This window comes from Zootoca vivipara, chromosome Z (genome assembly GCF_963506605.1).
Source record: "Zootoca vivipara chromosome Z, rZooViv1.1, whole genome shotgun sequence".
Taxonomy (NCBI): Eukaryota; Metazoa; Chordata; class Lepidosauria; order Squamata; family Lacertidae; genus Zootoca; species Zootoca vivipara.
In genome coordinates this window covers 11,494,259-11,510,063 of record NC_083294.1, presented here as the reverse complement: position 1 = coordinate 11,510,063, position 15,805 = coordinate 11,494,259, and the positions used below count along the sequence as shown (strand labels likewise).

General features: G+C 41.1%; 1 protein-coding gene across 7 annotated transcripts in view; it reads left to right on the top strand.

Moving 5' to 3' along the window:
- The window catches only part of SCAI (suppressor of cancer cell invasion), a 90,794-nt gene extending 76,827 nt beyond the window's left edge, over window positions 1-13,967 (top strand). For 5 of the 7 annotated variants that reach the window (XM_035112857.2, XM_035112856.2, XM_035112855.2 and 2 more), the window contains 4 exons: window positions 1,084-1,156; window positions 4,434-4,607; window positions 4,855-4,955; window positions 5,635-13,967. In XM_035112857.2, the coding sequence (XP_034968748.1) occupies window positions 1,084-1,156; window positions 4,434-4,607; window positions 4,855-4,955; window positions 5,635-5,784 (498 nt within the window). In that variant the 3' untranslated portion in view covers window positions 5,785-13,967. The other 2 variants (XR_009557033.1, XM_060270548.1) reach the window with 2 other exon arrangements.
- Window positions 13,968-15,805: the final 1,838 nt, after the last annotated feature.

Below are 15,805 nucleotides of genomic sequence, written 5' to 3'. Positions count from 1 at the left end.
TAGTAAACTGTTGTTCATGCAACACTTGTGCTCAAAGGGGATGGCACAGTATTTCCTACAATGAGCCACCTTATTTACATATTTGCAATGTCACTTTTAATTTAGTGTGCAGAACCTCAAAACTGAGGTATTATTCCAATTATAAAAACCACTTGCATTTTGTATGCAATTTAAGAATACAAAGTTCTCTCTAAAGTGGCTCAAAATGGATTGTTCATGGCTGCCTACATCTAAAGATAAAAAGCCTAGAACAATTGGACAAATTAGGTGGTATTATTAACGGTGTTCAAACCATGACTTGATTTGTACATCTATTCACATCTTTTTGACTAGAGATGGTTCTTGCTTGCCGCCAGGGAGTAATCCAGGTTGCAAGCAGCACTGTGGTAGTTCTGAGTGACACAAACACAATTTAGTGCTGGTCGCCTGGTGACAGTCAAGCCTCTCTGGTGCCAGTGGCCTGACCCTGGATGTCTCCAGAACACCCCATGTTTAGCCTTGGCAGAGAAGAACATGTTTGTGATGCAGAGGCGTAGACAAATTGCTAGGGAATTTTACTTTTATACTGAACATACCACTCTTCCATTTGAAAAAAGGGGTTTGTATGGGGCTCCCAGTTCCCTCCTCTTCAAACAACTGATCAGGTTTAACTTTCCCTTAGCTTTCTATTGCTGTATGTGTTCTCAAGCCAAACTGCTGCTGATGATGATGATGATGATTATTATTATTATTATTATTATTATTATTATTTATACCCAGCCACTCTGGGCGGCTTCCAATAGACATTAAAATACAATAATCTATTAAACATTAAAAGCTTCCCTAAACAGGGCTGCCTTCAGATGTCTCCTAAAAATCTGGTAGTTGTTTATCTCTTTGACATCTGGTGAGAGGGCATTCCACAGGGTGGGTGCAACTACCGAGAAGGCCCTCTGCCTGGTTCCCTGTAGCTTGGCTTCTTGTAGTGAGGGAACTGCCAGAAGGCCGTCAGCACTGGACCTCAGTGTCTGGGCAGAACGATGGGGGTGGAGACGCTCCTTCAGGTATGCTGAGATCTCTCTCTTTCTCTTGCTCCTCTTCCAGAATTTCACAAACTTATTTGGACAACCACTGGTGTGCCTACTTTCACCAACAGCATATCCAAAAGCGTTGCAAGGTATGAAGGTGTTTTTCCTCTGTAACAGGAGTTGAGGTGTGGCATTCTGTTCCTGTATTTTACAACAACAACAAAAGTCAGTGGAAAGGGGGTATTAGCCATCTCCCGACCCCCATTTGATCCCCTGAACCACAGTGAGCATTTGTTTTTTGCAAGAACGGGGCATTTGTCGTCTGGAAGTTTACAATAAATATTTCACTAACATACTTGTTGAGCCTTGAAATTGGCTGCTTGTAAGCAAATGTGTCCTGGATGCTTGGTGGAACTCTGGTGCTTAGTCCTGTTGTTGCTGTTGCGTTGTTCATTCCACTGCTGGGTAAACGAAAAGCTGGCGCCTACGGTAGGGATTGATAAGAATGGCACCAGGCGTGAGTCTGGGGAGAGCATTCCGCAGATGGTACTACTGAAAAGTGTTGCCAGCTTTCTCACTTCTCTCAGGTGAGGCACATAGAAAAGGACCTCAAATGAAGACTGAAGGGACTGGGCTGGTTTGTATGAGGAGAGGCAGTCCCTGAATTATTGTGCTCCTGAGCCTTTTAGGGCTTTAAAGGTCAAGGTGCAATCGGGCTCTTTCTTTTGGGGGGGGATAGGACTATAGGCCAGAGGGTTGAGCACTTTCTTTGCATGCACAAAGTTCCAGATTCAATCCCTGGCATCTCTAGGTATGGCTGGGAGAGCTGCTGTCAGTCGATGTCTGCAGTACCAATCTAGATGGACCAGGGGTCTGTGTAAGGACCCCTCCGTGCTATACATTTACAGCAGTAGTATACCACTTCAAACAATCACCGTTTCCCCCAGAGAATCCTGGGAACTCTAGTTTGTTACAGGTGCTGACAGTTGCTAGGAGATTCCTATTCACGTCACAAATCTACAATTCCTAGAGTTATTGTTGTTATTTATTATATTTATTCATCACTTTTCTCAAAATAAATAAATAAAGTGAGTTCCCTAGGATGTCTTTTCGCTGCGCATGCGCAGAATGGGCGCTTCAACAACCGAAGACTTTGATTTACGAAGACGGCCGCGGAACGGATCGTCTTCATAAGTCGAGGTACCTCTGTATCTCTGTGAGGGGAATAAATCCAACAACTTTCAACACCCTAAGAAACTACAGTTCCCAGGATGCTTCGGGGGAAGCCATGATTGTTTGTAGTGGTATGATACTGATTTAAATTTATAGTGCAAACAGAGCACACAACAGCTCCTTTTCTACTTAGTCCGCTGTCCTTTTGGTTCAGGCAAATAAAATGTGGGGCAGGGGTGGTGGTGGTATTATCTCCTCTTCCTTTGCAGCGGTAACTGTGGTGGGCACTCTCTCTTAGGGTTTCTTCCTTGCCTGGACTAACATTAACGGAAGTCTTTTTGGAGTGCCTTGTAATCTAATTAGGGAGCGAAATATTTGATCGATTCGAAAGCTCTCTATTAACTTTCCAACCCATTTTTCCAGTCCCCATAACTGTAAGTGGTTCTCTGGTGTGTCGCTCTCTGAGAGAGCAGCCCCTTTACTGCTACTGGTTCCCAGCATGAAGTCCAGTCTGGTGACATAATTTGTGACACAGGAAGGTGGTGGTCAGCAGTGAATGCATGAAAGGAGCTGGAGACTTCACCCTTTGGCCTTATTGAGGTAAGTTCTATTATGTGCCAAGAGGTTTTGAGTAAAAATAAATATTGTTCCTGTGAAAATAACACTAAATGAGGCTGCGTACACATCATACGTTTTAAATAAAAAAAGAGAAACATTAAATCCCCCCCCAATAGAAACCTGGGAACTGTAGTTTGTTGTGGGTGCTTGAAATTGTAGCTCCTGGATTCTTTTTCCTTTTTTCCCCCCAGAGAAGGTTGTGCTCTAAATGTATAATATGTACATAGCCTCAGTCAAAGGAATGATGAAAATAATAGAACTTACCCTTTTTGAAGCAGAAAACACCGACCAACTGGTGAATGTCTCCAGCGGGAGAGGGGAGGAAGATTTGCATCTTGTTTAGTGTAATGTTCCTGCTGATCAGAACCTTAAATCTCTCCTTTTTCTCATTTTACTTAGTTGTACAAATTTGAAACAGAGCTAAGAGCTAGTCAAGTTTGAAGGATCAGCTTTCATTCTGGTGAATAATTGGGTTGGTGATTGCTGGCAAACAATTCTTCATATGTGTGTTTTGGGGATTGGGTTGGGGATAGTTTTTTTCAAGGTGTTGAAACCTTGGAAAATCCCATTGGGGCAATAGTGCCTCTTTGTATTGGATGATGCTTTGGAGAAACGTTTTGCATTGGGTAACAGATAATGAAATAATAATATAGCTATCAGTGGGTACATCATAATTAGGAAACACTCCTTGATTGTCACAGCCAGGGTGTCTGCAGTGCTCAGTAGGATAGAATAGAAATGGGGAACCTTTTTGCAGCCCAAGGCCCACATTCCCTTCTGAGAAATCTTCTAGGGGCCATATGCCAGTGGTGGGCAGGGCAACGAATGTAAACTTTACCTTTGTACAGCAGAACAGTTTCCTCACATGCTCACACAAGCCCCTTCTTTTTCCTCCATCCATACAAGCAAAAGGTGGTCTCAGAAATCAAGGGCATATTCCAGCAAGGCATGTTGAGGTGCGAAGCAGGGTCACTGAGGGGTGTGACCTAGGGAGATTTCCCTAAGCCAGATATATTTGGCTCCTGGGCCTAAGGTTCCACATCTTTGGATAGACAGATTTGTGCTGGTACCTTACAGGATGATAGTTCACATCATAGAATGGCTTTTGGTCCATCCCCCCCTCCATTTGTCAACGGTTCAAAGCCTGAACACCTTTCAGCAGTGTAAAATCTACCTTGTTTGGACTGGTCTTTTGGAGCTTAAGGTTAGTTCCCAATGCCATCCGTAAGGATGAAGCAGACTGTATGTCTAAATAATAATAAAAGGAAAATGTAAGTTTGTACGCAAACTGAAATAAATCTGAGGGTTGTAGCCAATCCTACTCAGATTAGGTAAATTGAAATTCATGAGCATTGTTGATTTAGGCATGTTCATTTCAGTGGGTCTGCTATGAGTACAACTTCTTTTGATACAACCTTGGGTTTACAGGGAACCTGTTAGACCCTGGACATAAATTTGCTGCTGCTCAGTGCTAAGCAAAGTTTATGAGACTTGGATAGGAGGGCATCTTTGATGCATTTATAATAGTGCCTCCCTATTTATGTGTCATGGTAAAGGGTTGTATGACTATTGACAGTGGGCAACCACCTCTCCTGCTTCGTATGCTAAGTGCATTTTGTGTTCGTTTCCTTCCAGATCAGTCTCAGCGAGGCAGCCTCTTCACCTTCTTCCTGAACAATCCTTTAATGGCATTCCTATTTGTCTCTGGATTATCAAGCATGCGCAAAGGATTGTGGGACAAGTGTCATGATTACCTTCGCAAAATCAACCGGGATATTGCACAATTGCTGACCCATTCTCGTTCCATAGGTATGTACTGTAGGTATGCTTAGACCAAGGGAACCATGCAGCTGAAAATGAACAAAGATGATGTGTTTGTTATTTTTACTATAAAGGTTGTATCACATCTTAGTCCTATTCAGAGTAGACAGATTGATGTTAATGAGCCTGACTAGCATTACATGCAACTGAGAGTCTCATTTCCACTCCAGAAATTTAAAAAAATAACTTTCTGAATTCAGCTTTTCTTTAAGAGCTGCCTTCTTACTTTCTGCAGATCAGGCCTTTCTCCAGTTTTTTGGAGATGAATTCCTTCGCTTACTTCTAACAAGATTCATCTTTTGCTCAGCTACCATGAGGATGCACAAAATCTTCCGGGTATTTATCTATTATTTATTTTATAAAAAATAATAATACTGCTTGAAAATCTCAAAGAAACAGTGAACTCTTCCCTTCTTGTTGTCGAAACAGCTCTTTGATAGATGCTGACTGTGGATTGTATCCAACCAAGCTCTACTTGGAGCAGACCCAGTGAAATCAAAGCAGCTGTCAAGTTTTTAGCAACATTAGGCCCAGTCCTGTAGGAATGCTCTCCCTAAGGAGACTCAGCAGGCACCTTCTATTTTAACCTTTCAAAATTTGCCATAAACCTTTCTATGCCACCAAGCATAGAGAATTAAGAAAACATCTATGATTGTTATGCTGATTATTATATTAAATTTTTACACAGCTTTTTTATATGTGTGTGTGTGTTTAAAAAAAAAAAGGTACAATTTAAAATCACATCATCAGCATAAATATATCTTGTTTGTCCCTCTTTTCCTCCCAAAGCAGCTCAGGGGTAGCAAACAACAAACAATAAAAACACCTTTAAAACAATTCCAGATACAAACTGGAAAATAATATCTACTTAAAAGGCTTCTTGGAAGAGTAAGGTATTCAGTAGAACTTGAAAAGAGGACCACTTAGATATTTTTCATGAAATTGCAATGATTACTTTGCTGGAAAATTGAAATTCTATTTTTTTCTCTCTCCTCCTCTTCCCCCCTTCCTATAGCAGGAAACTAGAAATTATCCAGAATCCTACCCCCAGTTGCCAAGGGACGAAACTGTGGAGAATCCACACCTTCAAAAGCATATTTTGGAGTTGGCTTCAATGCTGGATGTTCGAAATGTGTTCCTGGAAACCACGCTTGATGATTATTAAAATGGAAATACACATTCTGGCTTTCTTACTGCAATGGGGTGTTTCCCAGCCACAGATTTTTGAAATGGTGCAGTTTTCTAATGTGAAGATCCACAAAAGGAATTTACTTGATTTTTATTTTTAAACTTAATGATTATTTTTTTAAACAAATGGAATGGCTGTGGGCATGGCTGTTCCATTCTGTATGGGGTCAATTTTATAAACTAATCCCTTCTGCATCTTTTTAAAAAAATTAAAGACTTAAAGGAATCCCTTGGGTTTAAAATTTTGGTTTTTGGTGGTTGAAAACCAGCGACACATCATAAATGAGCCTAAGTATTTAGAAAAAAAATGCTATTGGTCACTTTTCGCCCTTGTATGTGGAAATTCTTTATTTTTGTACGATTTTTAAAAATTTGGAAGCAAAAACAAAACACAAACAAACCAAGAAGAAGACCTCTTCTGTCCCCAAAGATTCTGGATTTGAAATGTGAAATGTGGGATCACTCATTGCAAAGCAGCAATAGCAATAATAAAAAGTCTTTCAAAACAAGATATGTATGGCCAACTCAAGAAGGAGCATCACTTTTGAAGGGATCGCAGAAAATGTAGTGTTCCCTACTCCCATAAATCCCCTTATCCAGATGTTAAAAGCTATGTTGCATGTTGATAAGAATGCAGGACTTTTATCCCATCTGTGAAGGAATCGTCTCCTGACATATGAATCACATCAAGAGACTGGCCCCATCTCTTTATTGGACCACCCTCCGTGCCTCTTGCAGAGCCATGACGATCCTCCTGCCCTGGGAGGAAGGTCAGAACCAGTCAGTTTTTGGGTTCTGAAACCTCAGAAGGAGACAATCTGCCTTCCTCCCCCACACAATGAAGTATCATTCCTCAGCTTCTGCCCAGAGAGTTGTATCTAGGGATGGAAAATGCCAGCCTCTCTCTGCACATGAACACATGGCAAGGAACTGCTTCAAACTACCACTGCCACACTTGGACTGTGAATAAACCCTTAATCTGTTTGTGGTGTTCCCCAGATCCAAGAGAGCCACTTTTCTTATCCCCCACTCCTACCCAGTCTTTTGTGATTTGACAACACACGTTGATGCTGTGTAGTGGGGGAAAGATCACTGCCTTGCCTCTGTGGCTGAGCTGCTCAAAATAAAACCTTGTTTATAGTTGTGGGAAAGGCATGTCCCTCCCCTCACTGCCTGTGTAAAACATGAATCTTCCATGCCAGAGCTGTGTTTAGATGAGAAGGTGTGGAGGAACATACTGACTGTTCATTTGAGCCCTTAAGTATTTATTCTGTCTACAGCAGGTGGAGGGAACTTTTAGCCCACCAGGTGTTGCTGGATACAACTCCCATCAGCCTTGGCACGCATATGGCCTGTGGCCAAGGATGGTGGGGGTTGTAGTCCAGCAGCAAACTGGAGGGCCAATCTATAGAAATCTGAAGGCTCTTGCCAGAGGGTTTTTGCTGGGGTATCGGGGGGGGGGGGCGACCAATGCAAGGGAAGCTAAACTGCCTGAAGGTAGCTTGTCTGTTTTCAGCATAGGTTAGGAAGATATTAGCATATAATTATAATGGAACAGGAATGCTGCAGCAGAAGGAAAGGGTTGCTGGGGAAGGGTGCTGCTCTCAAATTGTCCTCAGCACCCAGCTTTTTAAGGCAAGTTGTGGCTCAAGAGGTCTACCCCCACTCCTATACAACCATCTTGCAAAAGACCTCACTTGGGTTTTTTGCCCACCAAGGAATATGTTCATCTTTGAGTGCAGCAACAGGCTTTGAAAGACTTCGAATGTAAAGAACACATTCCGTTTCATTTGAAAATGGATGAGAAGTCCTGGCAAAATTACACAGCGTAGGTTTGTGTGTTAAGTGTTTTCCAGATGGTCCTGGAATGGCTGCTGATAAAGACTCCTTTGGTGGTCATCTTGCAAATGGGGGAGTGTTGTGGGGAGCTGTTGGCCAGTACATTCAGGATTAACCCACCAAACACAGTGAGCACACATTTCAAGCTTTATTTTTTTAAGCGTATTGGGCGTTTTCTGTAATTCTGCAGTTGTGGGGTATCTTTGAGATGTCAAATAGGAAAAACAAGAGTTTTGTTGTTGCAGCTTGTGTTTCATGGAGGCCAAGGAGAAAACTATGGAGTAAGTGTTTCTTCTTTTTCTTCCTGAATCTGTTTTGTCCGCATAAAATATTGCTTGCTTCATATCTGTTCCAGCAGACTGCCATGTTTGCAGCTGCCCAAAGTATGATGCAATGGCCAATAAGATGGGCACAGTAGCAGAACTGAGATGCATTCCAGACTCTGAGAAGGCAATGCTTGGGAGGTGTAGCGAGAGGTGCCTTAGGTCGGGCAAAAAAGTGCAATGGGGCATAGGCAAGTAGATACAGAGTTTTTGCGGAGATGTTATTCTCTTCCCTGCTGCCCAGTGAGCTTGCTCTAAAATGCCTTCACTTTTGACAGGCAATTGGAAAGAACACTTTAAATGCCAAGTTGTTTCCATCAAGTTAGGTTTGGTAACTGGCACTGCTGCATTTTTTTTTAATCTGGAGTGCTCCCATTTTCCTGATCTTTTAAAAAGTAAAATAACAATAGTGTAGGTAAAAGGTGTTTGTTATATGTATTATATGCACAGTCTGCTGGCTTGTGGAGGGGTGCTTCTTGTAAATTTTCTCTCTCTCTGTGTGTGTATGATAGCTTGAGAACCATGTGAATACAGTTTGTTTGTTTTTTTAAAAAAAGTAAACATAGGTGCTGAGCAGAATTTGTTCTATTGCAATAGAGCATAATTAAGAGTGCCGTTGCTCAAGACGGTGGTTTCATGGGTCCATAATTCAGAAGCATAGTTTCAGCAATGTGAATTTCTTATTGGAGGGCTTCACTGTCCAAAAACAGATTAGGGAAGGGACTTGTGTAGGCCTTAAACTCGGGACAAGTATTTCGTCTAATTCTTACTGAGCTGTGACCTTGTAATGTTTGCAAACCAAATTCTAGGTTTGTGGTGATGGACACACACTGACGTCCCTGAAACATTCTGGTGCCAATACGTCTCCCTGTACCGCCGATGTACCTCTGAGTAGGCTTTAAATGGCAAATGGTTCTTAGGGGAAATTTACTAAGAATATGGAACACTTGTGTTCATTTTGGAAGCCATGGTTTCCATCAAGATTTTACCTTTTCAAGGTCCAAAGGTTTCTCTGGTCACCTGTGGTGATCATACGTCAGTTTCCACAGTTGGCTCTGACTTACCTTTGCTGCATGTTGCCTCATTTTAGCTGAAAAAGCTTGTGTCCACAAGCTTGGAAATGAGATTTCTGTTTTGGAGTTTGCATTTTGTATTCTGTTCAAATTTTGCTTTAACTATAGATCTAGGTTTAAACTGGATCCCAGCCATACATAGTCCAGCATAACAGATATGCAAAGTTCAAATAATTAAAGGACTATATTTTTAAAAGCAAATAAGGACAGATATTACAATTTTGTTTTAAGAATATCCAATCTACCACATTGATGTAATCTTATCTTGATATTTTCTGATGCAGTTTCTTTTCTGTAACAAGCCTGATGGTTTGCCTGCAAAGATCTGCAGGCTTGATATACTGTAGAATCAAACCAAAATAAGAGTTGAGGAAAGTATTTTCTGGCCCTGTTACATATAGGACAATCAAATGAATAGTAAGGGACAGCCTCCACTGTACCAGCTACACAAATACAGGATATTCCTATCATTATGGCCACAAGGATATGGCAGGGAATGTTTGCTGAAATTGAAGGCAGGCAACCATTCTCCTTTTCCATACCACATATTGCTCAAGATTTCCTCATGTGATACTATTTGGGCTGATCTCCACATCAAGCAAAGGGAACAATTCTGCTGAAGACATTATCCATTTTTTAAATTATGCTACTAGCTTTAAATTTAGAAAAATATGATTGAGAGATACTGAAAGACCTTACCAGATGAATTGGTCTTTGTATCCAGATCCTCCCCTTTCATATATTCTACAAAAGTACTATATTCTATTTGAACGGCTTCTTTTTTAAAAACAACCAACAACTTAGATTTAAGTGGATAAGTAAGTCTGGCATTGTAGTTTATGTTTCTAGCTGAAATTGGGTAAAGAAAAGTTGGCTTCTCAAATGCCTACATAAGGCACAGGTTGTAAACAGGAACATTTTGTCTTGAGTTTTGCTTGTACAATCGACTCTCAACTTATGTAGAGGTTATGTTGCGGGTATAGCACACAAAGCCAAAATCATGTATAGTCAAAAACAAACAAACACAACCACACACAATCCATTCCTCCTATACCTCCAAATGCCATCCCAAGGCCTCCTATTCTCTCCTAAGGCCTCTGAACACAGTCCCTGCCCCTCTGACCACTCTCAAGGTGAGTGCAATGGCAGGTGGGATTGCCAACATATTTTCCCCCAGACACCTGCCCCCTTTTATAATTTTTTTGTTTTTTCAGCCAAGTGCTTAAAACTCTGTGTGTGTAAGTTGTGAGTCAACTGTTTATTATGTTGGTGCAGTCAACTTTAAAATCCTGAAAGACAAATTGAGGCAGTGAAAATGCTTTGTTGGAGATGGGGAAGGTGTGGGAATCCAGTTGTTGTTGGGCTCCAACTTCCATCAGCCCCAGCCAACATGGCCAGTGATCATCTGAAGGGCCAGATGATCACAATCAATAGTTTCTGCTGATTTTCAATATGGGCCAATACACTACCGGTAGCTGTTTTTGAGCCAGCATTGTTGGGTTTAAGTTTCCAGCAACACCTTGTCTAGGAGTATGTTCTCAGTACATGGTACAGCTCTTTATGAATATAAAGTATAGAATCAGTATTACATGAACCACCAATATTTCCCCCTATGGTGTGTTTGTACATATCACAGAAACACACCACAGAGCAAAAAATGTAGGTAGTTCATATAATACTAAAGAAGCCCTGATACTGGAGAGGCGAAACAGTACTGTTGGCCAAAGCAGAGGTGTAAGCATGAAGAGTTTAGTAATAAGTCTTCCTTATCCTGCAGCCTAAGTCTTGGCACTTGATGATATCTCTCTGCCTCTCCTTGATGTCCTTGATGACATTGCTCTGCATCTGCAGAGCCCACCCTGCATAGCCGTAGCCAAAGGGGAGCAGTGAGGGGCAGCTGCCCCCCAATCAATACAAAAATACATAGCTGCCCCCCCTACAAAAATCCTGCTACACCCATGCCACCCTACTTTCAAATATGCAAACCTGACTAGCACCTGTTACATAGATTTTTTGCCTCCAGGGTGGTAGTAGCCTTTGGTCAAGTGAGCTTTTCCTTCAACATAGATAGATATTGTTGTAATACTTCACAGATTTGAACCCAGGAAAAGGGGAAGCTCTCCTGCCTTCTTGCTTTAGCGGTTCTGGTGGAAAGTGAGCAGTAGGTTTTAGAGTTTGTTAGGGCTTCAAGCACTTAACTGTATTGTTCTGAATATATTACAGCACTGCTATATGCTGGCATGGCAATAATAAATTAGCTCTGGTTGAGACCCTTAAAGCCATAACTTGCTTTTTGCAGTGTATTTTAGTAATGGTTCCCAAATAGAAAAACAGCTCTTTTGTGAGTGTGGAGAGAAATGATATTTTGATCTGAAATGGCTGCTTGGACACGTCTTGGACACCATAAAGGCAAAAGGAAAAGCTGAGAGTACAGTAGTTCTTGAATTTAGGTGGATCTCCAAAAATACAAATTGATGTTCATGTCCCCCTGTGAACTTGCTTTGAATCCAGGTTCTTGTCTTATGCTTAGTGGAAGGGAGAAAAATTAGGGATTGGAAAAGACTTCCTGCTCTGTTAGGGTTTGATTCCCTTTTTCATTTAATGAGTTTCACATATTATTATTATTTTAAAAAATGTAGGCACTTCCAAAGCATACTCTCTTCTCCATGTTGTTTCAAAGCCTGCTTTTTCCTCTTAGGTCTTTTCATCATATAATACTCAGTGGTCTAGCCACTGGAGGAATTTATTGGGACTGGTAAAAGAGTTACTGTCTCTTTAAGAACTCAGTTGCAGAAGGAATTCTAGGAAAGGGGTTTGCTTGTTTTGTTGCTTCTGCCGATTGTGACAGAAATGAAATCCCTTAAAGGGCCCCTAAAGAGCTGCCCAAACCATCTCTTGATGGTGTTATATAAGTCATTCTGGTCTGGAGAAAAACTTCTCCAGGGCCTGTTGGGCTCCTCACATAGTATAACAGAGGAAAAGAATCAGGCAAGTAAATGCTGGATATGCAAGCCCAGTACTTGCCAGTACATCCCCACTCCTCAGGACTTAAGGCAAAGTGGCCCTTTCTCCCCACAGACTTCCTCGTGACCCCGCTAGTCCAAAAACACAGTTCCCCTCCCACATGACTTCCCAGAAATAGCTGCCTTCGTGGTTGAATCTCTCTGGATTTGGGGCAGGGCTTGAGGATTGTCTCCTCATACTTTTCTCGGACAGGAGGAGCCTGGGGTGGGCTGTGTCTGGATCCACAGTGACATTTGCTGTCTGAAGATTTCTGAATTAACATCGTCTTCCTGAAGATTTTACATTCACTTCCTGCTTTAGCATCTTCTCTCTCCCCCCTTCTTCTCTAACCCCAGTTTATTACATTTGTACTAATAAAAGTATTGTTACTTTATTATTATTGCCAGTGTCCATCTAACCAAAAGTTTGCATTACTGGTGGGGGTGGGGGTGTAGGTGGGATGCTGAGGCCCACTGGCAGTCCCTTGACCGTTTGCAAAGCTACCGGTATTGCTGGTAGCAAAATCTCTACAACAAAGGATGAGGCTAAGTGCTCTGGACACCCAAACTGGACCAGTGACTTGTGACCACATCATGCAATCAACTTAGTTATTGCTGTTGGTGTTGCTGAATACTCTGGTGGTTCAGGAAACTTCAAGGTACAGCTCATTTAACTCTAATCAATTTTAAATCTACCACCTCAGACAGTTACCTTTCAGCCTTGCCTTGTGATCCTCTGGAATACAAATCTCTACACTTCCTGTGTTAAAGAGAATCCTGAACGAATGCTTTGAGAATAAGGCTGACTTTCATTCACTCTTTCTGCTCTGCTGTGCTAGCACCCAATGATATGTAAATGTAATGCACTAAGGTATCCGTTTAATCTTATTTGTTAGAATAGTTCTCGCATCTAAAGTGGGTCTTCGTTTTCTTACAAGGGTAACCTAGCCAACACTTCACTCTGAAGTTTCAGAAACAAAGTTTGTTCTGGGATCTCTGTGGTTTCTCATTTAGAATCTATTTTGTATTTAGCCAAGTCTAAAGTTGCTGTCTATGCTTCCTTGGAAGCAAATTCCAATGAAACAGTAGAGCATATGCAAGAAGTAAATAGTTACAGGTAGGTATCTGAAGAAGTGTGCATGCACACGAAAGCTCATACCAATGACAAACTGAGTTGGTCTCTAAGGTGCTACTGGAAGGATTTTTTTTATTTTGTTTCAAGAAGTAAATGTGAGATATACACCAAGTAGAAAATATGCATCTGCTGTCAAGTGAAAAGCTCCCAGCATTCAATGTGCAGGCTTCTTTAGCCCTTTTATCATTGTTGTTAAAGCCATGCTTAAGCTGGGCAGCAGAAGCAAAACATGGACTAACCTTCCTTAGATAGAATTGCTCATATCTAGGCCAGGATCAGCTAAGCTGTGATCCTTCACATATTGCCGGACTTCCATCTTCCATCACTGCTGACCATTGGCTATGCTGCCTGTGACTGATGGGAGTTTGAGTCCAACAAGATCTGGAGGGCCACAAGAAGTTAGCCCCCCCCCCCCAACTATGCCATAGCCTAAAGCACAACAACCAACTCTCCTTCCTTCACCTTCTTGTCCTGTTGCGCAGCCAAATGAGGATGAGTAAGGAGATAATTAAAAACAATAAACATTCTACTGCTTCCTCTAAGAATAGAGCACATTTTTGCATTTCTCTGGAAAACTGAAAGATTACTTAGGAGGAAGTGTGCCTTTTGAGTAAACGCATCTGTAATCAGCAGGCTGGTTTTAAGCTAGGAACTGCTTACTATTTCAGTTTTTTCTGGCTGAGCTGACAGTGATGAGCAAGCAACAGTTGGACATCTTGTAATGATGCTACAAGCAACGATTCCTTGAACATTGCATTGAAATTAGATGTCAGATTCTATCTTTATTTTTTTTAAACTGGTGGCTTTTGAATTTTAAATACCACTAAGGCCTGATTACTGATTCTATTGTGGATCTTTAAGCCTCCGATTTCTGTGTCATTTTTGCATGTTGATACATCTTTCGTTTGCTTATGTGTGCCTTGTAAGCTTCTAGATCTGCAGATGCTCGGTTTGACTATAGAAAAATGCTACCTGTAGTATGTTCTCTGCTATGGTGATTCTGCTCATCTTTTGCTCATGCAGGCATGTTTTGGATAATGCAGCAGGAAGCATATGTACAATAGATTAAGAATAGCACTGAACCCTACTGCACAATTGAAGGAAAGGATTAAACTAATATGCATCAGCAAGCTTTTTAAAAAATATAATAAAATATTGGACAACACCGACAGCTTTTAAATTGGGAAGGGCTATGAATACACAGAAATCAAGTTTCAGACTCCAGTGCTATTCTCAGTGAGATGGGATCCCTGCTGAAATTCTAGCAAACATTAAATTGAAGTCAAGCGATGTGGTGTAACATTTTACCTAGAATGGCACATTCCCCACATTGCTAACAAACTTGCAATTAATAACATGCCTACTTTTTTCTTGTGTTTTATTTTTAAAAAACACTTCATTTGGAAACTAATAACATGCCTTCTTAGTGGTAAAAACAAGATAAATTTTTAATCTGTGGCAAATGCTTGTCTGTGGTTGAAATGTTTATTGAACTGTGATGCCAGTTGTAGGGAATATACAGCTGTATCTCTTAGAATCTCTCTCTCAAAGGGATTGAAGCACAAGCGTTTTACATGTACCTAACCTGTTCTCAGTGCTGCTAGTCCATAGTGCATGTGATGATGCTGTAGGGGAACCCCTGTAACGGTTCACAAAGCCACTGTTACATTTATTACATAACCACGTCTTTGGTGCCAGTCTATCTATGTTACGACTTGAGATTTTTACAACATTCCTGATCTGACCAGTGTGATGTGATGCTTTTGTTTTCTGATGCTGAGAAGATCAGGGGTCATTCTTGTTTACAAGGTTCTAAATGGCTCTCCCCCCCCCCTTTGCCAAGAGTTAACACACTGTTACACACCATCAGTGTGGAAACCCAATCTTTCTTTCCCTCTCCCTTTTCTTGTACAAAGCTTGTGTGTCTAATGCATCTGAATTACCAAGCCATAAACTCAACCATGGATGTTTTCCTTTCTCATCCCATCTGACATTTCTTTGTTGCCTGATATTTATAATCTGCGCTGTGGTTTGTACAGATGTGTTTTCCCAAGGGTTCAATGAAAGCTATCTCAGCAAGATAGTAACAGCTGGGCATGTGGCAACCTTTTGTAAATTTGGCGCATCTGCCACTCCCTTCTGTTTACTGCTTTTGGGAAGACAATTCCACTAAATAAAATTTTCAATCTAACACTGTGACTCTACAGACCTAACATAGCATCAAGGGAACAAAATACTGTAAAAAATGCTTTTTATGTTGTGTTTAAGTAACAAGGATATGACATTTCTGGGGTTTTGCTGTCAGTGTATTTAAGGCTTTCACGTTGGTTAATGTTTGCTTGAAATGTGAGTACACTCATCGGTTGTGAATTATTGTACATGAATTTTGTATCTGAGACCCACTCAAATTATATGTACTACCAATATACAATAAACATATTTGCTTAAAAGTGTGCCTTTCAGCCTTCAGGAATAGGTGGGCTACACATTTAAATGAATGAAACTCAAGCATTACTGTTTATCATTATAATTCTCAACCACATTGATGAATAATGTTATTTTCAATCATCTTTCAGAGCAGGAAGGCCCTTTTACACAGCCACTCTTTCCTGTTTTCAGTTTTCAT